We start from the raw sequence: 24,375 nt of genomic DNA, 5'->3' as shown, positions 1-24,375 counted from the left end.
CTTCATCCCGCAGCCCCAGCTCTTCCTGGAATGGCTTCCTGTTTCCCACAGCCCTGGCTCTACCTGCTCTTGGTTTCTCACCGTTGCTGGGCTGTCTGACAGTTTCCTGTTCTCCAGGTTACCTGTTCTACACTCTTCCTTAACAGCTGTGGAGGAGAAAGTGTTTCTTTGGCTCTCACACCACAGTGCTCAACACAGGGGCTTCATCTGTGACCCAAATGGTGTGGGGCCTTTTCCCTGCCCGCAAAGAAGGAGTTTTACGGCAGCTAACGCCAGCTGGGTATCTGCTAATTCCAATCTATGTGGACACCATCTGCCCGGAGAGCAGTGTTGGATCTCATGGGTTGAGGGCTCAGTTCCTGAGATCGCTGCCCCTCACACATCAGGGTCCTGTCGTCAGGTTGTGACTCTGCTCTTGACTGGCTGGCTATATGTTGAGGTTCTCACAGCCCCTTCTTCAGGCTTGATGTTTTCACTAGAGCACCTCACAGAACTCAGGGGAACACTTCCACTGGTTTATTATAAAGGATGTTACAGAGGGTTCAGATGCAGAAATGCACAGGGCAAGATCTGGGGAGAGGGCCTGAGGCTTCCATGGCGCACCAGACTCCAGCAGCTTTCCTGTGCCCAGCTGCCTGGAGGCCCCCTGAATCCTGTCTTCTAGAATGTCGTGGACACTTCATTATACAGGCGTGGTTGACGAAATGACCATTGCTTATCAATCGAACCTTCAGCTCCTCTTTCCTCCTGAGAGGTTAAGGGGTTGGAGCTGAGAGTTCAACTCCTCAGTGATACTTTGGTCTTACTGGTAACCAATTCCCATCCAGGATCCAACTGAGGAAGCCAGCCATGACCAACTTATTAGATACAGAAAGATGTTAGGAGTTATATGCCAGGGACAAAAACCATATAATCTGTAAGAATAATTTTCGGGCAAAGATTATATTATACAACACACTGTTTAAAAACTGGCTGGACCCTCAGTTACCTAAACATGCAACTTCCATTCCTTATTCTCTCAAAGCAGGCCTGGAATCTTCTTAATATATTAATACCACCTAATGTTACAGCTATTTAGAGGAGACAGACAGCTATTTAGAGGAGACACCTTTAATTAATTGGAATAATACTTTATGATACCCCAAGGAGCTTTTCCCTGCTTTAACTTGACATGATTCAGTTAACAAACTACAGCCTACTCAGAGAACTTAAAAAAATTTAATAATGCCATGTAAGGGAAATACATTTCCTAGTTCATGGGCTACTGACCATTTTGTAATTTCTATGGGAGCACGGTTTTATGTAACCTTCTTATGGCATTGCATCTTCACAGGGAGGAAATCAGACCGCGACAGTGATTGCGCTGTGCTCCATGAGGGACTTCAACCTAGCTCAAGAGACCTGTCAGCTTGCAATCAGAGATGTGGGAGGCCTTGAGGTTTTAATAAACTTACTTGATACAGACGAAGTCAAATGTAAGGTGAGTGGTTTTCTCACAGTGCATAAGTCTTTCTCCTCACGGCTGTCTCCCAGCATGAGTGGCTGCCACGCCTGCTGTTGCTTTCTCACTGCCACCTGTAGCCGTTAGTGTTGATAACCAACCGGCTTGCTTTCTTGACTCATAACTGAGAAAAGTTACATTCTGCTGCCCTTGATAAGGCCAGCTACTCTGGAGACAGAAGAAGTTTAAGAAGAAAGTTTATTCAGTGACTAAAGTATGGAGAAGCAGGAGTCAAAAGTGAAAGATAGAAATAACAAGAGGGACAGAGACAGGCTAATAAAGGGGAGGAAATCCTGTATTTTCTGGGAATTGGGGGAGATCTCTCAGGAACTCAGGCACCACCTCTTCTTACTCCTTTTGTATCTGGTGTTTCCAGTCATGGAAGCTGGTTGGTGTCATTAACCCATAAGTTAAGGCTGGAAAAGAGGCAGACATGGTGTGGAGGCCATGATAGCAAGTCTTTTTTATTTTTTTTATTTTCAGTACTGGAGAATGAGCCCTGGTCTTCACACTGAGCCCCAGCCCCAGCCCCTGCCCCAGTCCCAGCCCCTGCCCCAGTCCCAGCCCCTGCCCAGTCCCAGCCCCAGCTCTACCCCCCTTTTTAAAAAAATTCTTATTTTGAAACAGGTCTTGTTAAGTCCCTAAGTTGCCCAGGCTAGGCTGGAACTTGCAGTCCTTGAGCCCAGGGTGTTAGAATCACAGGCATGAGCCGCCGTGCCTGTCTTGCCTGTCTTTTTATTTTGTTCCAGTCACCCTATTGGACATGATCAGGTCCAGGTGAAATGTAGTGGATTGACAATTGGTGGTCAGTTTATAACACCCAGCTGAACTGAGTAAGCATGCTGCTGGGTGTGGGAGGCCCACCTGAGGAATGCTGCCAGCAGCATAAGAGGCAGAACAGGAGAAGAAGTAAGGCTGTTGGGAGCTGGTAGAAGCTGTAAGGAGCTATTCGTTTTCTTAGAGGACCTTGTATGCTAGCTTTCCTGATGAACTTGGTTATTTCATCCTCCAAGGAGCTTGGGACCTTGTTGGTACTGAGAATAGCTTCGGTTCACTTTGGGAGAACTCTGGTCCTCACTTTAAGCATCACTTCCTGGCTCCCAAGGGGAAGATGGTGCACTGCCAGTCTCCTGGAGAAGCTTGCTGCATTGGATTCATGGGAACTCAGCTGTCTTCACCACTGGAAGAGCTCAGGACCTCACTGTTGCTGAGGAGGGCTGTGATAGTTTTCAGGGGAACTCTGGTTCTACTTTGTGTAGAAAAGTTACTTCCTAGCTCTGGTGCAGATCCCTCAGCCTCTAGCACAGATCCTTCATCCTGCTGGCACAGACTTCCTACATTCTACCACCGACCTTTGGGCCTTCCCAGCACAGATCCATGAAACAGGCCTGCATGAGATATTGTTATGAGCTCTAGGTCTTCAGCTGGACTCATGTAGGACATTTCTGTGGGATCCAGACCCTCAGCTAGATTCGTTGGTCTTAGTGTGTGGACAGATTTCCTGCACTCTCTTGTATATGATTCTTTGGGTGACTATTATAAATAATCTTATAAAATATACATCCTGTATTATATTATTGTTCTCCTTGCACAAAAAGCCCAAACCAACACCTGAAGAGACATTGTTTTCAGCAAAAGCAGCCTTTAAATCTCTGAAAAGTGACTGAGGCAACTATTGTGTCATCACAGCAAAGCCAGTGGGAGAGATCACCCATGCATTGCCCGGCTGCATGACTTTCTTTTTTTTTTTTTTTTTTTTTTTTTTGGTTTTTCTCCGGTACCGGGAACCAAACTCACGACCTTGCGCTTGCCAGGCAGGCGCTTTTGCCGCTGAGCTAAATTCCCAGCCCCTGCATGACTTTCAAAATTAGTGATTTTTTAAGTCAACTAAGAGCAGTGAAGCTAGAGAGTTTACTGAGATTTTTTTTCTCGGTAGCATTCTCCCTACATTTTTTTCTCCATTGCTCTTTTCCATTAGTTCTTTCGCTTCTGGAGGGATGAATGTTTGTTTACATAAATGAAGGAAAGTACAGGAGATGTGTATAACCCTTGGGGATGGAAACTATTTCTTAAAAAACTTAATTGGGGAAGGGTTTTAGGTAGACTTGGAATTTCTAAAAACACAGCACTGGTTATATATTAAGCATTCATTCATCTATCACTTTTTCCCCCCCATGTAGATTGGTTCATTAAAAATCTTGAAGGAAATCAGTCATAATCCTCAAATCCAACGGAATATTGTTGATCTTGGGGGCTTACCAATTATGGTTAATATACTCGATTCTCCCTACAAGAGTCTGAAGTGTTTGGCAGCTGAGACCATTGCAAATGTTGCCAAGTTTAAGCGAGCCCGCCGGGTGGTGAGACAGCACGGGGGCATCACCAAGCTGGTGAGTACCAAGGGTGTCACCTGCAGCGCATGAGTACCACCCACACAGCTGCTGCCTCTGGCCTTCCTGCTTACTTCAGACATTCAGCGGCCATAGGGGCATGTTCTGCAGTCATCTTTTTCTGTTATCCATCCTTCAGAATAATCATTTTGTTATACTTGTATTAGGAAGTGGCTACAAGAAGATACTCATATTTCTTTTTCAAAGAAATAGGAAAAATTTTAAATTGTTATCTGTAGCATTGGAAGGATCCAGTTGTATGTATGGGCAGAGACAGTGAGAGATGGTCGGGTCCACTGGGTGGAGCATGGGTTAGGAGCCCTGGCATCCGAGGTGTTGGTCTCAATGTGAGGACCTCCCTGGGAGACAGCCTCACTGTGAGTTAGAAGACAGATCTGCAAACAGCCGGGTAGGAGCACTGTGCAGGCAGTAAAAGAGCATGCAGTTGTCCATGAGGAACATCTATAGTTGGCGATTGGTATTGTTGTTGTGAAGAATGTTAGCAGTATAGTCAATGTATATTAATATTATATGAAATGATAACAGCATTGGAAACTGTTGATATCTGTGATGCCAGTTTTTAAAGTGCTCCCCACCAATACTGAGATATAAACTAGAAATAAAAAATTATTCACAGAGATTTCATCTGAAAATGATTTCTGATTATTTCAGTAGAAAAATGTGTTTTTACACATTTACCAGGTAAGAGTTCCCAGTGAAAACTGTAAGTGAGGGAGACGACCCCATAGAGAGTGGGCTGGTTATGGCCTCAGCAGTTTGAGTTGGGGTCCAAGCGGGCATGGCAGGGCTGGCCACCATGGATGTGGGCACCCGGCAGAGGTCAGCCTTGAAGAGGTGCCCCTGATAAGTGAGCAAGCAGGGATAGTGCGTCCAAGTGGACACACAGCAAGCTCCATGTGGTATGTGCTGACCCTCATGCCGTCAGTGCCGTGGCCCATGTCTGTGTGTCGCTTGCTGCATCACTGAGAAACATTTCAGACATTCTCTGAGCACTATTCATGTCAGGTTATAGAACAGACAGCAGTGAGTGCCTGTCCCTGATCAGAGTGATGTCACCGTCTTGTGGTGCTGAGCACAGACAGCAGAGAGGACATGGATGAAACTAAACGAGTCATGGCAAGTTTTAGGTATTTAACTGAGAATGGTAGAGGAGCAGAGGAGGGTGATCTATGGATTCTACTAGGAGGGGGGTCAAGGAAGCCTGGAAAGCCTGTTTCTTGCTGAGTTCTTAGAAAGAAAATATTTGTTAGGCAGACCCATGAGGGAAAAGCATTTTAAGAAAATGAGGCCAGCTGGTAAACAGCGTGGAGGGGTTTGGAAGTGCAGGTGGTCTCCTGTGGCCAAACCCAGGATGACATAGGTGGGGACACGATGAAGACTGGAGGCCATGATGCTCAAGCCTAGGGGATGTGATAAGGGGAATGAAGGTGAGGGGTAACTGTAGCAGAGAGTCTCAGGTTATTCACCCTGTGTTCAAGCCCATTGTTTCAGATATCTTTCTTGTACTGCTGTCCTACTGGTAGTCAGTAGCTGTAAGCTGTGTGAATGCTCTTTTCCCTGTAATAACTGGATCATGGTAATAACTGTACTAACTAGCTAATGGGTGTCTCTACCTGACTCAGGCTAGTTCCACTGAGTCTCTCTGTCAGGAATTTGGATTTGGGAATGAGTCTGTAAACATGGTGTGAGTTACTTCCTTCTAAGTTTGGGATGACGGTCATGACTAAGTAGGCAGGATCTGTGGAATTTAGCCAGCAGGAAAAACAGAATGGATATACAGATGATGACTGTCACATCCCCAGATAAAGACAGGACACCTTTCTGCTGCCCATGCTCAGCACCATAAGACGGTGATATTACTCTGATCAGGGACTGGCATTCATCGCTGTTCCCAGCACCTACTGTATAACCTGACATGAATAGTGTTGCTCGGGGAATTACAAGAGGAATTCTAGTCACGGCTTGGGAAAAACCTGACTTCACGTCCACCAAGGGGCAACCTGACATGCTGCTGAGTTCTTTCAGTAAATTGCCTTTTGGTTAAAGTCTTTAGTGACTTTGGTTATTGCAAAAAGGAAAAAAAAAGGTGTCACTGGCACATGTGGAAGCCTGTATGCTTCCCAAAGGTCTCATGGTTTTGAGAGTGTATAAACCACTCAGTTCTTATTGGAAAGTTCTAATGGTTTTCAGGACCTTGATTTTCCAAGATACTAGGGCTGAAAATGTGATTTATAAGTATTAATAATGTAAATGTTAGAGACTTATTAAGGAAATACTGTTGTGGGGAGATTAAGTTTCTTGTGGGAAGAAATACAGGAGTTCCCAAATCCAGAGAAAGGTCTTTTGAAGTGTTTTGTTTATTTCTTTATTTTCTCTGGCTACTATATAATATAAAAGTTATTTTTTAAAGTGTTCTTGGTTTTGATGGAGGTACAGTAGCAATTCTGCAGCTATTGAAGGATGCTGTGAGTTTTATTTTAAAGATACCCAGCTGCCTTGCGTTTATCTCTTCTACAGGTTTCCCTGCTGGACTGTGCCCAGAATTCAATAGAACCTGCTCAGTCGAGTCTGTATGAAACCAGAGATGTGGAAGTGGCTCGCTGCGGGGCGCTGGCTCTGTGGAGCTGCAGTAAGAGTTATTCCAACAAAGAAGCCATTCGCAAAGCTGGGGGCTTCCCACTATTGGCTCGGTTACTGAAGACGTCTCATGAAGACATGCTAATTCCAGTGGTGGGGACGTTGCAAGAATGTGCATCAGAGGTGCCCGAAGCAATTCTTTTACCTTTGCCTTCTTACATTGCCTGTTTTAGCCAAAACAATAATGTTTAAGCTTATGACTGTAAAGGTTTTTTTTTCTCCAAAATGTCAGCTTTTTGTTAGAGCAAAAGATCTAAGTGGGTACTATACTTGCATGTCACTACTAGTACATTAAGTAAATCAATCCCTGTGTGATACTGTTTTTTCAGTGTTGATTAATTCTCTTTTTGTTGTATAGACATGACTCCACTGTTTATTTAGTTAGAAAGTTTCTTAAGCATAATTATCAATAAGTGCAAGTAGATACTCATATTTATGTGTTATACACACATAAACACATAAGCTTTTATTCCTAGGAAAACTACCGAGCTGCAATCAAAGCAGAAAGGATCATTGAAAACCTAGTAAAGAACCTAAACAGCGAGAATGAGCAGTTGCAGGAACACTGTGCCATGGCCATTTACCAGGTGGGTGCAATCTGGCCACTGTGGTGGGGACATGTCCATGCTCATCCTGTTCAAGGCAGTGATGCTAAATATGTGGTTGCCTTCTCTTGGGAGGGTCCTCGGTGTCTGCATTTTTAACAAGTATCCCTGGGATTTTCATGTACCTATAGGCCTGAGAACCACTGTCCTGTGATGATGGTGGGTACTGTACTTGCATGTGTCAGAGAGAAACCTACTTCAATATATCTGATTATATGCATTTCTATAAGACAGGTCTATCTCTCAGTGTCTCCTAAAACAATTAGTGTAAAATACCTAAACAGGCACATGTGCATCTACATTGCTTTATGCATATCTTACTCAAATCCAATGATCTTAGGAAATGTTTTTCCTACCAAGACTATATGAATGAATATGTATTTGCATGCCTGTATGTCTATGTTTTTTATAATGACTTTTGTTATTTATTAGTCTATTTGCAGTGATGAGGGTTGAACCCAGGGCCTTAGCACATGCTAGGCGAATCCTCTTCCCACTGAGCTACATGCCTAGAACTTTTTTATTTTGAAACAGACTCTTGCTAGTTTGCAAAGGCTGCTTGAACTAGTCATCCTCCTACCTCAGCCTCCTCAGTAGCTGGGATCAAGAGGCCTATGCTACAGTGCCTAGCTAAGTTTACTTATTTTAATCTTCATGATCTTCTTTTTTTGGGTAATGGGAATCAAACTCAGGGCCATGTGCTTGCCAGGCAGGTACCATGCTGCTGAGCTATATCCCTGGCCCTTCATGATCTGTGGATTATAAGTTTCATAGTATACTAGAAAACAGATTAAAGTGGTAAAGGGGAGAAGATGGCCTGTCGTGATGAATGAGTGCCCAGTTAGTCACTGACTATGTCAGCTTCTACCTAATCCGGGGAGGTTCCCTAGAGACATGTACCCATGATGTGCAAGGTGATGGAGTACACTGGAAAGATAGAGTCGGAGGAAGCATTCACTTCAGCAGGGGAACTGTGTTAGTTTTCTAGGGCTGCCATAACAAGGTACTCGGTGGCTTAAACAATGGAAATTTATTTCCCTAGAGTTCTGAGGCTGGAAGGCTGAGATCAAGGTGTCAGCAGGGTCGGCGTCTTCTAAGGCCTCTCTTCTTCACTTGTGAGATGGCTGTCTCCTCCCTATGTCTTCATATGATGTTTCCTTTGTGTCTATTTGTGTTTTAATCTTTTCATAAGAAGAGCTACATTGGATTAGGGCCACCCCAGGGGTCCATATAGCCTGAATTGCCTGTCTCCAAACATACTGCTACTCCAAGGTACTGTAGTAGCAGCTAAGACTTCAACATATAAACTCGAAGGAGAAGCTCAGCCTATAACAAGGACATCTGGCCTTCACTTGTCTGCATGCCTCATAGGAATAATCCTTATGACTGAGTTGGAAATTGCATTTAATTTTTAAATTTGTCACTGAACTAGAATGGCAGGTTCATCTCTGTGGTACCTTGGGGTAAGGGTTTCCTCTGATGGCCTTCATGGATGGTATATGACATGCTTCTGCATCCCTTGGTCTTGGAAAATGACCATGCTCAGGATCATAGACAACTCTATACTCCATTTATCATGTATTGGCTCTATAGCCTGAGACAAATAGTCCAGAATATTTATTTCAAAGCATGATACAAGTGTGGATAAACGTATTGAATAAAAAGCTAAGTAGGATTGATTGAGGAAATCATCTCTAGATTGCAGGGTCCTTAAAAGTTTGACTAAAACCCTGATACTATTATTGTCTGTCTCCTCTGGTAAATTTTCCAAACACTGGGTTATTTCACTATAGACATTTTCCACCCAAGCCTGGGTGTTTTTGGATTTTTCTTCTCTTTTCTTTTTGTCTTTTTGAGACAAGGTTTCAGTATATAGTTCAGGCTGGCCTTGAGCTAATTTTGTAGCCCAGGCTGGCCTTGCACTTACAGCAATTCTCTTGCTTCAGTGTCCTGAGTGCTAGGATTACAGGTGTGCGCCACCACACCTGGCTGTTCTTGGTTTCTAACTGACCTCTGTATCTGGCTTATTAGAAGCAGAGGGTACCTCTGAACTGGCTAGGGAGAAGTACCAAATAAGTAGAAGCTGTTGAGCCTCCCCAAAAACCACACAAGGAGAATGCCACACTGTCAGGTGGCTGATAGTACCAGCAAGAATTATGTTTTGTTTAGAGGCACCTTCAGAAAATGATACTCTGAAAAGAAGTTGATGCTCTTTGATTTATGATGGGGTTACATCATGATAAAGTATGGTAAACTGAAAATATTGTAAGTTGAAAATGCACTGGCTAATGTCTCATAGGAAAATGCTACTGTACTCTTTCTTTTTTTGGTTTTTCTCCGGTACTGGGAACCGAACTCATGACCTTGCACTTGCCAGGCAGGCGCTTTGCCGCTGAGCTAAATCCCCAGCCCCGCTACTGTACTCTTATACTACTCAACATCACAGCTTAGCAACATAGCACCCTAGGTGTAGTGGTCATTCACCATCATAATCATGTGGCTGGGTGGGAGCTGTAGCTCGGTATTGCTGTCCAGCATTGCAAGAGAGTGTGATGTAGAGTATCAGTAAGCAGGAAAAGACCTATGGATGTGTATTCATTTTATACCATCCCAAAATGGAAAAACCCTAAGTGGAACCATGTTAAGTTGAGGTCCATTTATAGAATGGCAGCCTCTTTAACATCACTGTATGCTTGAGTTACCTGGATCCCTGATAGCCTCTGGTTTGCCTTTTGTGCAGTGTGCTGAAGACGAGGAAACCCGGGACCTGGTCAGGCTACATGGAGGACTCAAACCCCTGGCCAGTCTTCTCAATAACACAGACAATAAAGAGCGCTTAGCTGCTGTCACAGGGGCCATATGGAAATGTTCCATCAGCAAAGAGAATGTGACCAAGTAAGAGAAGGCACCCTTGATATTCTGTAATACAGATACGGCCACTGGAACACATCCTTTGAATTTCATGCTATTTTCTTAAAGCGTTGACTAATGCCATTCAGGGACGCACACTGTGTGGGTTAAGTTGGCACATGAGGGGATTCTTAGAAATGAAAGGCTGCTTTGCTCAGTCCAGACCAGGCAGTGGTTTTATGTCCTTGAGTAGGGCAGAAGGGCTTACGATGTGATTTCTGTGCAAACGGGCTGCTTTAGCCTTTTCAGTTAGAAATCTCTTGTGTTTCCTGCAGAGACCTGCCAAGGTGAGGGGAGGAATGTCTCCCTGAGTCTTTAGAGAAAGAAAGTGGTTCTGTTATTTTTCATTTTCTAAAGATAAACAAATGAGTCAGCTCAATTCCAACCAGGCACCCTTAAAGAGTATTTTTCAAATATGATTTCACAAAATTTTTATTTTAAATTATTTGTATTTTTTTCCTGAAGAGTACTTATAAAATTGCATTTATTCTAATCATTACATTTATCTCTTTATATATATTTGAGTTCACATTCTTAATGGGTATTTTAAGGAAACTTTCTGTGTCTAATAATTTCCCTTAACAAGAAAATCATAGGTCCCAACGAACACAAAATAAGTTTACTGAATAAAGAATATATGGTGAAGTTATGAATGCATTATAAGTAACCTCAGATAATTAAGCTTTTATCTTAATTGAAAGTTTCCCCAAATTTCAGTAGTAAAAATTCCACTGCATCATACTTAAAAATACTGCTGAAGTTTATTAGAAAAAATGTTTCATATGGAAACTGTCTCAAATATTTACCTTTATATATCATACTTTCCTTGTGGCTTAAATATATAGTGAACAAAATCAGAATGAAATCACATGGACAAAAGATGGGCTAAATGTATTAGTAGTACTGAAGGTAACTGTGTCTGACAGATTTTTTTCTATCTAAGTAGCACAAATTACTACTTATTTGAGATTTATTGGCCCAAACAGTCATGTTTAATGTATCTAAAAGGAAAAATATTTAATATACATTCATTTTCATGAAATATTTAGTATCCTTTGTTCAGAAAGTAGTTTGTGTAATGTGGGAGGTAAACCCTGGGCTGAGTGGAGTCATAGATACTCAGACTGGATGCAAGCCTACTTGTCTTTGAGGCTGTTCAGCTTGGAGATTCAGGGCATAGATCAGGAGCAGGCAGCTGGCTGTGATGGAAAGCCTTCCTGTTTACCAAGCTTCCAGTTGGTTGTTTGATAATGGAGATTAAATAGTGCTTACATCTGAGGGTTGTTGCAGGGATTGACTGAAGGTCTTAGCAGTTAGTAATTCTTAGTTGTTACTTGTATTACTATTAATAATTTCAGCTTTCTACTAAAAGTAACTCTCTTTTCTTGTGATAAATTTAGGTTTCGGGAATACAAAGCCATTGAAACTCTGGTGGGACTTTTAACTGATCAGCCTGAAGAAGTGCTTGTGAATGTGGTTGGGGCTTTGGGAGAATGCTGCCAGGATCGTGAAAACAGAGTCATTGTGCGGAAGTGTGGTGGCATTCAGCCTCTCGTGAACCTCCTCGTTGGAATAAACCAAGCTCTTCTTGTGAATGTCACCAAAGCCGTTGGTGCTTGTGCAGTGGAACCTGAAAGTATGGTGTAAGTGGCTCCAAAGCTGGAGAGTTAATATGAGAACATTTGTTATAGAATAGTTATTGGTAGTTATAGAATAGTGTCATCGCTTAGAATTGATGTTCACAAATGATGAAAAAAATGTGTAATTATATAAATAATCACAAGTTTACCAAAGCAGGACATAGTGAACCAAAATATTGCCATCACGGAGCTGGGTGTTTGGGAGAATTTACAACAATCAGTAATCAGTTTCTCATGTGGAAACCTTAATGCAATCAGCAAAGATTTTTTCTGTGCTTTTTAAAGAACATCTGTCAGTATAACCAAGACGTCCTGTGTAGCCTTCTGATGGTATCCTCTTCCTCCTTTCTTGCCAATTCAGCAAACATAATTTGGAGCTCCTGACAAAAACTGTGGGCTGATGAGGAAAAGAGGCAAAGGATTTTAAGTTGCAATCTTAATCTTAAATTATTGCCTACTTAGGAAGATAAGACTTAAATATAGACTGAAAATATTTTTTAAAAATCTCATTTGTTCTGAACATGCACTGACTTTTTCTCATCATTATTCCCTGAATAATATAGCATAACTGTTTACATTATATTAGCTATTGTAAAAAAATCTGGATATCATATAAAGCTTATGGAAGGATCATACATGTTATATACAAATATTGTGCCATTTCATTGAGACTTGAGCATCTGTGGACCTTGGTATCCACAAAAATCCTAGAAACAATACCCAAAGGACACCAAAGCACAATTTTTTATCTTTATCTGTATTTCTATCTCCCATCAATCTATCTATCTTTCTGTCTGTCTATCTATCTTTATTTTGGGGAGTTGGTTTATGCAATTGTGTAAGGGTGGTGAGTTCCACATCTGCTGGGGTGAACTGCTTGACTGGAAGCTCATGAAAGAGCTGCCATTTGAGTCCAGAGGCAGTCGACAAAATTCCTTTTTGCTCACAGAAGGTTAATTTTCTATTAATGTCTTCAAATGACTGGATGAGACCTACTTACATTATGAAGGGTAAACTGCTTTGTTTATTCGCCATCACCTCCTTAAGTGTTAAACTCATCTAGAAAGCACTTTCACAGAAACATACTAATGTTTGACCAAATGTCTGGGCACAGTGACTCAACCAGCTTGGGATATATATGTAACATTACAGGGCTAGCATCCTTGTTAATTTGGTACCTGTATGCAATCCCTAAGCCCTAAATTTAACCTGTAAATAAAGACAATAACAAGGTCATACTTCTGCGTTTTGTAACGTAATTATCTGTGTATAACTGAAAATGCATTAACTGTTTCTCAAAGAGTTCCTCTTGTTGATATCCCCTGAATTAAATATTACTGTGTAAAGTTAACAATACTTATATGCAGATTAAAGTTATTGAACTTATATTACATGATGAAGAGATAAAAGGTAAACATAGAAACACACAATGTATATTCATAATAAAAGGAGGAAGAAATTTTTGTGACAATCCTCACTTCTGTAACTGGCCGTGGGATCATAGCTAGTATTTATAACCTTTCTCCAGTATCCATTTCACATTTCCTCTGCCTTTTGCAAGCACTCACTTGTGGTTCTTTACCTGTGGGTGACTCAAGCCTTTATTCCTAAGTGATCTGGTACATTACTAGTCCTTCCTGGACTCAGTTCCTGTCACTTTCCATTTACTTTAATGACAGGTTTGTGGCAATACTAAGAGACATTTTTTTTTTTTTTTTTTTTTTTTTTCTCCGGTACCGGGAACTGAACTCATGACCTTGCGCTTGCCAGGCAGGCACTTTTGCCACTGAGCTAAATCCCCAGCCCCACTAAGAGACATTTTAAGGGATCTCTTGTGTTCCAGGCATGCTCTTTCTCTAGTAGCAATCTGATATCTCCTTGGTGGTCAGTGTTAGTCACCCCACACGTCACTGTGACTTCCTTTTTTGCCTGTTGAGTTTGAGGCATGAGGAGCCCAGAGTGAACCAGTGGCAGATTTAACTTCCACTGCAGTGGAATCACAGTTATGTCTCAGAGTGGAAGAATTCTTTCTTTTGGAACTAAGATGTCTTGGCCATCAGATCATAAGGTCACAGACAGGAAGTCAGAAATTTGCTGCTGAGTAATAATGAGTAGAATCACTCTGATTTCCACCCCTGATTTTTGGACCCATGAATGGTATTTCTGTAGCTGTTTGCAGTTGGATAGCTCTATTGGTCTGACCTGTAGAATCCCAGAAGTTCGTCAGCTGTCCTTCATTTCATCCTATCCCTGTCACCTTTAGTCCAAGATGGCAGCAGACCTGTTGAATTGGGTTTTGAATCCACGAGTAACACCCATAACCTATCATTATATTGTCCAGTGAATGTATTAGTCAGCTTTGTGTTACCATGGCAAAATACCTGATCAGGCCTCTTAGAAAAGTTGGGAGGCTGAAAATCCAAATGTCAGAGCATAGCTTTTTGGTGAAGACCACTGTTGCCTGCATCACCCATGGCACAGATAGCAACGGTGGGAGGGAGATTGTACATGAATGAGCATGTGGGTACACTGGAGCCAGGGGTAGAGAAGACAGGAGGGCCCAGGCCCTCTCCTTCTATAGGAACTCGAAGTGCTAAGAGGGAATTATCTCATGCCCCCAAGGAACTGAGGACCTCCCAATAGGCCCCACCTCTTAGTTCCACCAGCTACTAATAGCATCACCCTGGACTCCAAGCCTTTTGCATATGAACCTTTGTGTGTGTGTGTGTGTGTGTGTGTGTGTGTGTGTGTGATGCTATTAGACTGTGTCCAGCCACAACCTCCATGTTCTTTCCAGAGTATATTTCCTCTGTTTCTCTCTCTTTCTTGTTCTCAATGTGGATAGATTGAAAATTTGTCAAATCTTAAAGTTCTGGTTTTGTTTTTGCTTAATGATTCCTTCCTTGGTTTAGCTCTCTCTCCTTGCATTTTACTAGAAACAGTCAGGAGAAAGCAAGCTGTGTCTTCATCATTTGGTTTAAAAATCTCTGTGAAATATCTAATTTGGCACTTACAAATTCTACCTTCTACAAAATGCTGGAAATAAAGCAAGCAAGTTTTGGGGGTTACTTTTCTTCCAGTTACAATAGTATGTTCCTTATTTCCATTTGAGACCTCAACTAAATCACCTTTGGCATCCATATTTCTACCAACAGTTTTTGCAAGACAAGTTGGGTTTGGCTAACATGCCCTTCCGAGTTCCCTTAGCCTCTGTGCATTCCCTAGTTCCCAAGCCACTTCCACATTTCAGGTATTAGTTACAGCAGCATCCTATGTGTGAGTACCAAAGTGGAATTTAATTTGTTAAGGCTTCCATAAAAGAGTTTCATAGTCTAGGTAGCTTATGTAACAGAAATTTATTTCCTCACTGTTCTATAGGCTGGAGATCCAATACCAAGGTACTGAGAAAGTTGGTTTCTACCAAGACCTCTTTCTCTGGAATGTAGAAGGCTACCTTTTTGCTTCTTTTCACATGATCATCCTTCTGTGCATGCATGACCTCCCAAAGAGTCCTAATCTTCTCCTCTTAAAAAGACGCCAATAATACTGGATTCAGATCTGTCATAATGATTCCCTTTTACCTTACCTTTTCAAATGCCTGTCTCCAAATACAGTTACATTTGAAGGTATGAGGGGCTAAAGCTTCAATATAAGCGTTTTGGGAGGGTGTAGTTTAATCTATAATAGGTTCTCCAGAGGAAGTAGGACTTAGGTGTATAATTAATGAATGAAACCCACTTGAATGGGTGGGAGAATAGAGAAGCATGTTAGAGGGATATGCATAGTTACCCTAGCAGTGAAAATGGAATAAGTAGTGTGGGAAGAGAGATTTGGGAAAGAGAAAAAGAAATAGATTCAACAGATGAGCTCAAGCAGAGGAAGTACCTGGAAGGCTAATTCTATCTTTCTGAAATCTCAGCAGTGACCATTTTAACAGCTTTGGCCGAGATGGTGTTGTGGCAGCCTGCATGTCTACCTTTCTAAACTTGGATAGAGACAAAGTAGAGAAGGGACAATTCTAGGCAGTCTCAACACCCTAGAGCCCTGCCAATCTTCGTCCTTTGACTCTCTTGATTCCATTAAGGAAAACAAATAAAATGTTGAATGGTTCAGACAATGTCTATTAGTAGCATTTTTCAAGCTACCAGGGAAATAATTGAACTTCTACTGTACACTTAGTAGTAAATAATCCAGAGTATAGTGACATGGTAGTATAGAGTTCTTTTTTTTTTTTGAGACAGGGTCTCGCTCTGCAGTTCAGGCTGGCCTTGGACTCACTTTGTAGCCCAGGTTGGTCTCGAACTCACAGTGATTCTCTTGCATCAGCCTCCCAAATGCTGGGATTACAGGCATGTGCCACCATGCCTGACTTCATATCTCTATTAGGCTTTATATTTTTGAGTTGTTTATTGTATTCATTTCAATGTATGTCTTTCCTGTATCCTTTCATTCTGATGAACTTGTTCGCTCTACCTATTTAGTATGTACGGCCAGGCTGTTAGGGCTGCTGTGTATAGATGTATCCTCCAAAACCCTATGGAGTACCATCCCATAGATTACTTTGTAGAATGGTTAATCTTGATTCTCAGCCTGGTTAGATTAAGAAAAACCTAAGAAGTTAGTAAAGCACACACTTCTGGATGTGCCTGTGGTGTTTCTAGAGATCATGGTGTTTCTAGAGAATAGTGGATGATAATATCATCTCTCAGTAATAGATGATATTATTGGGAGGTGATAGAAACAGGAACTGGGATCTGGTTGAAGGGTGTGGATCATGGGAGTGTGACTGTATCGGGCCCCCAGCCCTTCCTTTGGTTTGTGCCATTGATCTCTTTCTTTCTCAGCTGTCATAGGTGAGCAGCTCTCCTCTGCCACGCATCTGCACTGTGATGTTTCTGTTCTTTCACAGGCCTAGGTGCAATGGAGCCAGCTGACGGTGGAACTGAAGCCTCTGAAATCAAGAGCCAACCTAAACCTTTCCTCCTCTAAGTTGCCTTTCTCAGATATTTTATCACAGTGAAAAAACATGATTAATACAGTCACATTTATTCTCTGGCCATAAGAGAACCCTGCAGAAGTGTACTATATTATTTGTTTCACCATTTGATCATTACATTCTATGCTATTACTTTTTGGTAATGCCTGTTTCTTCCTTCAGCTTATCTTTCTGGCATCTGAAAACAGGAATTGCCTGTCTTGAATCATTTAGGCCATCTTGCTGCACAGGGTTTGGCACTGACATGTAAATAGACAATTATCATTCAGGCCTTTGTGTATCATACTAAGTTTGGATTTTGCTTTAAAGCTAATTGAGAGTCACTGAAAGATTTTAAGCATGAATAGAGATAGGAAAGCTTACTAGGGGATTATTGCAAGTAAGGTAAAGGTAGTTTAAAGTAAGCCTGTGCAATATATTGTATGAAGAACAGATAAATTGACAGATTAAAGAGCTGTGAAGAAAGAGAAGGGGTGGGACCAGATAAATGATTGAACAGGAGTAATAAGGAAGAGCACAGAGTCAGTGATAGTGTTTAGGTTTGTAGCTTTGGAACCCAGATGACTAATGGACCCACTTACTTATGCAGGGAACAGGTGGAAGACTAGTAAAGGAAGCCTGACTTTCAAAGTCAGTTTGTTCATCACTGTATGTTCAATGCGGAGCCCAGGACCAGGCTCAGGACATGCATCTAACAAACATGTATTAGATAATGAATGAATGGTGAGGTTGTTATAGTTGTGCTGGCACTGAGGTTCCTGTGGGATGTCCAAATGCTGACAGCAGTCAATTGAATATTCATATCTGAATTTTAGGATACAGATGTGGGTCGTCACTGTGGAAATCAGTATGGAGGTTCCTCAAAAAACTAAAAATAAAACTATCATATGATCCTACTAAAATAAAACTATCACGTGATACTATTCCTTGGTACATACCCAAGTCTACATGCTCCAGAGATACCTGCATATTCATGTTTATCATGGCACAGTTCATAATAAATATCAAGGTACTGATTGATACCAAGGTATCAATCAACCTAGGTGTCCATCAATGGATGAATGGATTAAAAATGTGTTAGATACATACAATGGAGTATTATTCAGCCACCAAAAAAATGAAATCATGTCATCTGCAAGAAAATGGATGGAACAGGAGATGATCATGTTTAAGTGAAATAAGCCTAACTCAGACAAGCATTGCACATTTTCTATTATATGCAGGAATCTATAAAAAATGACCATATCAGAGTAGAACAAGGCCATTATATAAAAGGGAAGAGGTCAAGGGGAAGGGAGAGGTGAGGGGAAGGGAATGGCAGTGTGGATGTGATCAAAGTATCTTACATACATGTATTAAATACCACAAAGAAAACTCTTTATTCTAGGTGACTAATATATACTAAAGGAAAAAATGTAAGCCGAGCAAAAAATATTTTTTGCAAAAAATGTTTTTTGTAACTGAAATCATGAGCAATCTGTGAAAGATTGTGGGGAAGAGAAAGTAGAGGGAAAAGGGAAGGACAAAAGTGTAATCCTGTTGAACCCAGGTTTTTTTCCTTTTTTAAATATTACTTTTATTAGTACACGTTTGTGACACATAATAAGCGCATTCATTGTGGGAAGTTGGTACATGTGCATATTTGACCTTAATTCTTTTTACTTCCCCTTCTCTGCTCCATCCTCCTGTCTCTCTGCATCCCTAGATCCTGGATTATTTGTACTTTGTTACTTATATAGAAGAAACCATGTGATATTTAACCCTCTGGTTTATTTCTCTTTGCATTTTGGTCTCCAGCTACATCCACAAATGACTCAAATTTATCTTTCTATATGGCTGAGTATTACTCCATCTTGTATAAATTCCACATTTTATTCACCCATTTATCTGTGGTTGGACGTTTCGGCTACTTCCAAGATTTAGCTATTGTGAGTTGTGCTGCTATAAACATAAGCATGAGTATGCGCTGTAATACAATGTCTTTAACACTTTGGGAAAGGTGAACAGAGAGGCATAGGGGAAACCATTTTTTTTAGAAGAATGAATGGACAAAAGAAAAGATGCCTGTAAAGAAAGTAAGGCTGGTCAGTGGGAGTTGCGAGATAAATTAGAAGAATGATTTACTGGAAAACAAAAACAAAGAAGGGAGTGTTTAAAGGCAAGAAATGGACCAAATATGTCAAATTTGATAGCAAAGCTTTCATGAGGTAAGAGCTAACCTGTCCTTCCTCGCACACCAACTTTTATACTTGTGAGATGGTTTTCCCACAAGTGTTTTATAAACATGCTAAGGCAGATTCAGAAAACAGTATTTTGAGTTTGGTAACAATCCAAGAAACATTATTCTTTCCGACATGGCTATTATTGCTAGAATTGTAGAATTTATTGCATCTTTGAGCTTTAAGTTAAATGTGAGGAAATGATAAATGCCTCTTCCCTATGTAAGTCTTCTGTAACTCATGGGCTAAGAATTTATTTTAACGACTAGCAATTTTATATTTTAGTGCTTTGGCTGTGGTTAAAACTTAGGTCACATATCAAGATAAACATATACACATTTAGCACCATTTTATTAACTGTGCAATAGAATGCATTTGCAGCTCTCGCCCCAATATACTTTTCTCTCAGGAAGAACAAGAAATATCTTAGCAACAACAATTGGACTACTGAATCAAAAGTGATTTTTTTGTGAAACCATAGTTTTGTAAAACTTAGATCATTGTTTTTAAAAAACTCAGTATTTCATTATGCCCCTCCCTGTAATACAGGACAGTAGGCATTCTGAAATAGTAAGTTTATGAAAAGGCAGATTAATTCCTAATGAATTTTCTTAGTGACTATTAATGTCTATTTGTTGTACAGAATTTATCTGGAAGCAGTTGAGCCTTCAAGAATATAAAATCACACCAATATTTAAAAAAAACTGGTCAGTTTTGCATTTTGGGAAACAATTTTCTAATGAAATACTATAAAAATTCAAACATCTAAAAATATTACAGCTAAAACCTCCAGAAACATTTATGATTTATTTTCCACACCTCAGAATCTTTGCTTTATTTTTAAACTTTCTTTTTAACTTCTGCTTTGAAATAGCATTAGATGTTCAGAGCAACTGCAAAAGCGGAGAGTACAGGGGATTCCCACAGCTTGTCCCTTGATTGTCACATTATGGATAGTCACTGTAAAATTATAGAAAACTTCCATTGTTGCAGTCCAGTTGTGTTACTTTGAAGAGTATTTTAAAGTTTTCTTCCTGTGGATTTTGTCCATGTTTGTTCAATTCATTCCTAGTTTTTAAATCACCTTTATTGAGGGTATACCACCCCACTACACTGTGATAGGAAAAAGGTTAACTTTCTATTACTGTAACAAATTCTTGTGGCAACCAGATTATAAAGAGAAAGGGCTTATTTGGGTCACAGTTTTGAAGGTAGCTATGATTAGTTGGTTCCTTTGGTTGGGAGCCTGTGGTGAGGCAGTGCCACATGGCAGGCGAGATGGGAACAAGAAGCTTGTTCACTTCCTATCCAGGCGAGTAAGAGAGAGACAGGAAGAAGGAGGGACTATAATTCCTTCTAAGGTCACATCCCTAAAGATATAAACCCTCCCGCTAGGCCCTACAACTTAAAGTTCTACCACCTTCTCATAGCACCATAGGCTGGTAACAAAACTTTTAATACACTATATTTTTGGGTGTATAAATATTTCAAATGGCTTTTAATTTTTCCAAGTACTAGACTTGGTCATGTTCAATAAATTTTGGTGTGTTTTCTACTTTGTGTGGTATAGAGATCTCTTTCCTCTCTCTCATCCCTCTTTTCTTTCCTTCCTCCTTTTTTTCTTTTATGGTACTGGGAATTAAACCTTAAAACCTGATCCTCTGCACTGAGCTACAACCCGACCTTTTTTTTTTTTTTTTTTGACACAAGGTTTCCGTAAGTCACTAAGTTGTCCAGGCTGGTCTCAAAATTGCTATCCTCCTGCCTCACAGCACCTGTCACCACACCTAGCTGTCCCTGTTTTCTTATTGTTTCCATTTGCCTATTATCCTTGGTCTATCCATTTATTTTTAGTTTTTCTGTATCTCTTTGTTTAAAGTATGTCCTTGTATATAGTATACAGTTGCATATTGCTGTGTAGGTCCAATATACTTTTTATTTTAATAAGTGATTTTAAACCCATTCACATCTATTTATATGATTAAAATGTTTGGTCTCAACAATATAATATTTTTAAATTATTTACATTTTATCATATTATGATTCTTTATCAGCTCTTGTTTAGAAATTTTTATTTAAAAAAATTTGCATTTTGTTCTAGTGGTTATCTTTGTATCTATAATTTTTCTAATGCCCTCATTTTCCTTTCATCTTAATCATTCACTACTCAGTTTCTACATTTTTATTGGCTATCTTTTAACTCACAGTTTTGGGCTAATGCAGTAATCAATGGGCTTGTTATATTTTTCCCTCTAATGATTGAAGTGCATTATTTCTATTTTGTCACTGTAATTTACATTCAGACATCATTATTGCACTCTGTACCCTATCTTTATTTCAATCTTAAATCAGTAGTCGCATATGTATAGGTACACACATATCAACATCATCATCATCAATTTTGCTGAAGTTTTATAGTCATCTTTAAGTTGTTTAAAGTTTTTCCTCCCATAGAATCTTCCAGAATGTCCCATGGCTCACTCATGGGTTCCAAAGTTCTTATCATTGAAATTATGTTATATAAGTAATTGGAAGATAGCCTTGCTAGACAGAACATCTTTGGTTTTCATATTCTTTCACTAAGTTAAACAAGATTAATTAAGCTGATTGTTGCTTTGCTTTGCCAGTTTTTAAAAGTCTGATGGTAGCATAAATTAATTTTCTCTTTGTAAGTTACTTGCTCATTTTGCTTGGGTGCCTTGAGGATTTTTTTCTTTATCTTTATAACCTAATAAATTTACAAGTTTTTTTCCCTCAGCTGATAACTTTATATTTCAGTGTTGATTAACCTGAAATATAGCTCATTCTGGGATGCCAGAATGAAGGCTTTATTCTTCCTTTTTAAGAAATCAACTTTGCATTTACATGAATTATAAGGAATCCTATCAAATGCAAATATAGTGATAAGGGTTTTTTTTGTTTTGTTTTGTTTTGTTTTGTTTTTGTTTTTGTTTTTTTCCAGTACCGGGAATCGAACTCACGACGTCGTGCTTGCCAGGCAGGCACTGTGCCGCTGAGCTAAATCCCCAGCCCCGTGATAAGGGTTTTTAAAAAGAAGTTTTGAACTCATAAGCTTTTAAAATTTATTCTGTCTGTATTCCTTAGAAAAAAGTGCCTGGTATAAGTCATTGAAAACATACTGAAATCCTGATAATCATAAGTTTTCCATTATTTCAAAGTAAGCATAAAATGTAAAAGTCACCTTTCAAATATAAGCAAGAATTTGCTATAAAAGAGTTAACATAGAAGATAATCTGGACAAAATGGTTTTATTAATACTTTGAAATGCTTAGGATTCTAAGAAATTTTATCTAACCATTTCTCTAAATAATGTACTGATTTCCCACAATTTATTCTATAAAATATTTTCCTTCCACACATTATAAAATAAACATTTGCTGAACTGATTGTTTCATGGTCCAGTGTTATGTGATCATGTAATGAAAGACTCTTCATAAAATATATACACAAGGATAGAATTAAAACTTACCATGGAATCTGTAACTCTAAATTCCTGTCTTCTGTGGTTTAAGCATAATTATGTTGCATTTACATAGTTTTTAAAGACTTTTACATTGGGTTTATTTGTTCTTTTTAAAAAGGAAAAACAGTAGAGCTATACTTGTTTGCATACAGAAGAGATTTAATCTCTGTGGCTTCCCAATATTCCTTGTGCCAGAAAACCAGTGTTTTTGACCTTTTAGGGTTTGTGTAAGACATGCAGTGGTATATATGTTTTTCATGTTTGTGTCAATAACATTATTTCTTCCTTGCACATTCTCTTTTTTCTTTTTCATGTGGATACTTTTAGAAGCACTTGGGTTTAATTGAGACACAAAAATGTCAAATGAAAAGTATTAAGTGAATCATTTAATCCCCTGAATTTTAATTTTCTCATTTGAAATGAGCTCTAGGGCTTTTAATTTGAGGCATATATTGATTTTTTTCTCTACATTACATATGTCATGCAGTCAAGTGTGCTAGGATCTCAGTCTCATTGTTGAATAAATGGGCTATTTAGTATTATTTCCTGTGAGACAGTATGTTTATGTGTATTTACAAAGAAACAAAAACATTTTAAAACTTGTAATTCATGAAGTATAATACACATTAAGGAAAGTGCATGATGTAAATGGGCATATTAATAAATTATTGGGAAAGGAAGACTTATGTAAGTGCCATCCATGCCAGGAAGTAGAATATTGTCATTACCCAAAACCCTGGGCCACCTCTCCTTTTCACAGCCCACCCAGTGCCAGATCCTTTTACTCTGGAGAACTGTTTATTGCTGTTTCAGTCTCATTGCTTCATTAGTCTCATTATTATTCATCTATTTGGATTTTAAAATATGCTTGAGTGGGTCTGTTTATAAAGTCTTTTTTCCCATTAATCCATTTTTCTTTTATATTTCAGTACCACCACAGTCTTGATCACTATAGTTCTTTAATAATTAGTATGAATCCTCCAACTTCTTGAGATGCTTTGAGCTATTGAGGATCATTTGAACTTTTGTATACATTGTTAACCATTTTGTCAAAAATAAGTTTTTAAAGTCTATAGAAATTTAGTTAAGTAATATTAGGAATCTATAGATCAATTTAAGGAGAATGTAAATTTTAATGATGTTGACACTTCCAATCTATTTATATGCTATATAGTATCTCCATTTACTTGGTTTTCAATTTCTCTCATGTAGAAATCTTGCATATGTTTGTTACTTGGTTTTCAATTTCTCTCATGTAGAAATCTTGCATATATTTCTAGGTATCTGTTTATGCTATTGCGATTGGTAATTATTGTTAATTCTTTTTCAAGTTATTTTTCAAGTAAAAGATACATAATTGATTTTAAAATATATCTTATTTTCCAATCTACTATTATGTATTGTTGCAACCTACTACATTTATTCTTTCTAATATTTTTGTAGGTGCCATAGTGTTTTCTAAATATAAAAGTACGTAATCTGCAAATGATAGCTTACTTTCCTTTCCTACCATGATCTATGTGCCTTTTATTTTTCTTGCTCTATTGAACAGCTCAGAACCTCTGTTATAAAAAAGCAAGGTCAAACATTATTGGCTTTGGAGAGAAATCATTCAAATTTAGACCACTGAGTGTGGTGTTACTTGTGTAGGGTTTTAAAGATATCCTTTATCATGCTGAAGCAGTTTCTGTCCATTTTTAGTGTGTTGTAAGAGTTTTTAAAATTGGTTTTCAATTTAGGAAAATATCTTTTCTGCCTTTATTGGGATGATCAGGGTTTTTAAAAATCTGTCAATAAGGTGCATTACATGATAAAATCACCCTTACTATATGTTGTATTACTGTTGTCTTGTATTTGTGTATTAAATTTGCTGGTGGTTTGTATTTCTGTCTCTGTTCATGAGGTGTATTAGTTTATAGCTCTATTTTCTTTCTGTCTTTTTTTTTTTTTTTTTTTTTTTTTTTTTTTTTTT

The 24,375-nt window shown here is 39.2% G+C and overlaps 1 protein-coding gene across 7 annotated transcripts in view; it reads left to right on the top strand.

The window, feature by feature from the left end:
* The window catches only part of Armc4 (armadillo repeat containing 4), a 175,602-nt gene that overhangs the window by 49,866 nt on the left and 101,361 nt on the right, over positions 1 to 24,375 (top strand). For all 7 annotated transcript variants that reach the window (XM_013521481.1, XM_013521480.1, XM_013521478.1 and 4 more), the window contains 6 exons: positions 1,334 to 1,480; positions 3,682 to 3,891; positions 6,430 to 6,672; positions 7,026 to 7,136; positions 9,895 to 10,049; positions 11,465 to 11,707. In XM_013521481.1, the coding sequence (XP_013376935.1) occupies positions 1,334 to 1,480; positions 3,682 to 3,891; positions 6,430 to 6,672; positions 7,026 to 7,136; positions 9,895 to 10,049; positions 11,465 to 11,707 (1,109 nt within the window). The remainder of the gene's footprint in view (positions 1 to 1,333; positions 1,481 to 3,681; positions 3,892 to 6,429; positions 6,673 to 7,025; positions 7,137 to 9,894; positions 10,050 to 11,464; positions 11,708 to 24,375) is intronic.

Source organism: Chinchilla lanigera, unplaced genomic scaffold, assembly GCF_000276665.1.
Source record: "Chinchilla lanigera isolate Chin_1 unplaced genomic scaffold, ChiLan1.0 scaffold00061, whole genome shotgun sequence".
Taxonomy (NCBI): domain Eukaryota; kingdom Metazoa; phylum Chordata; class Mammalia; order Rodentia; family Chinchillidae; genus Chinchilla; species Chinchilla lanigera.
Note: the sequence above shows the minus strand (reverse complement) of the source record. Positions and strands in the feature narration are given on the sequence as shown.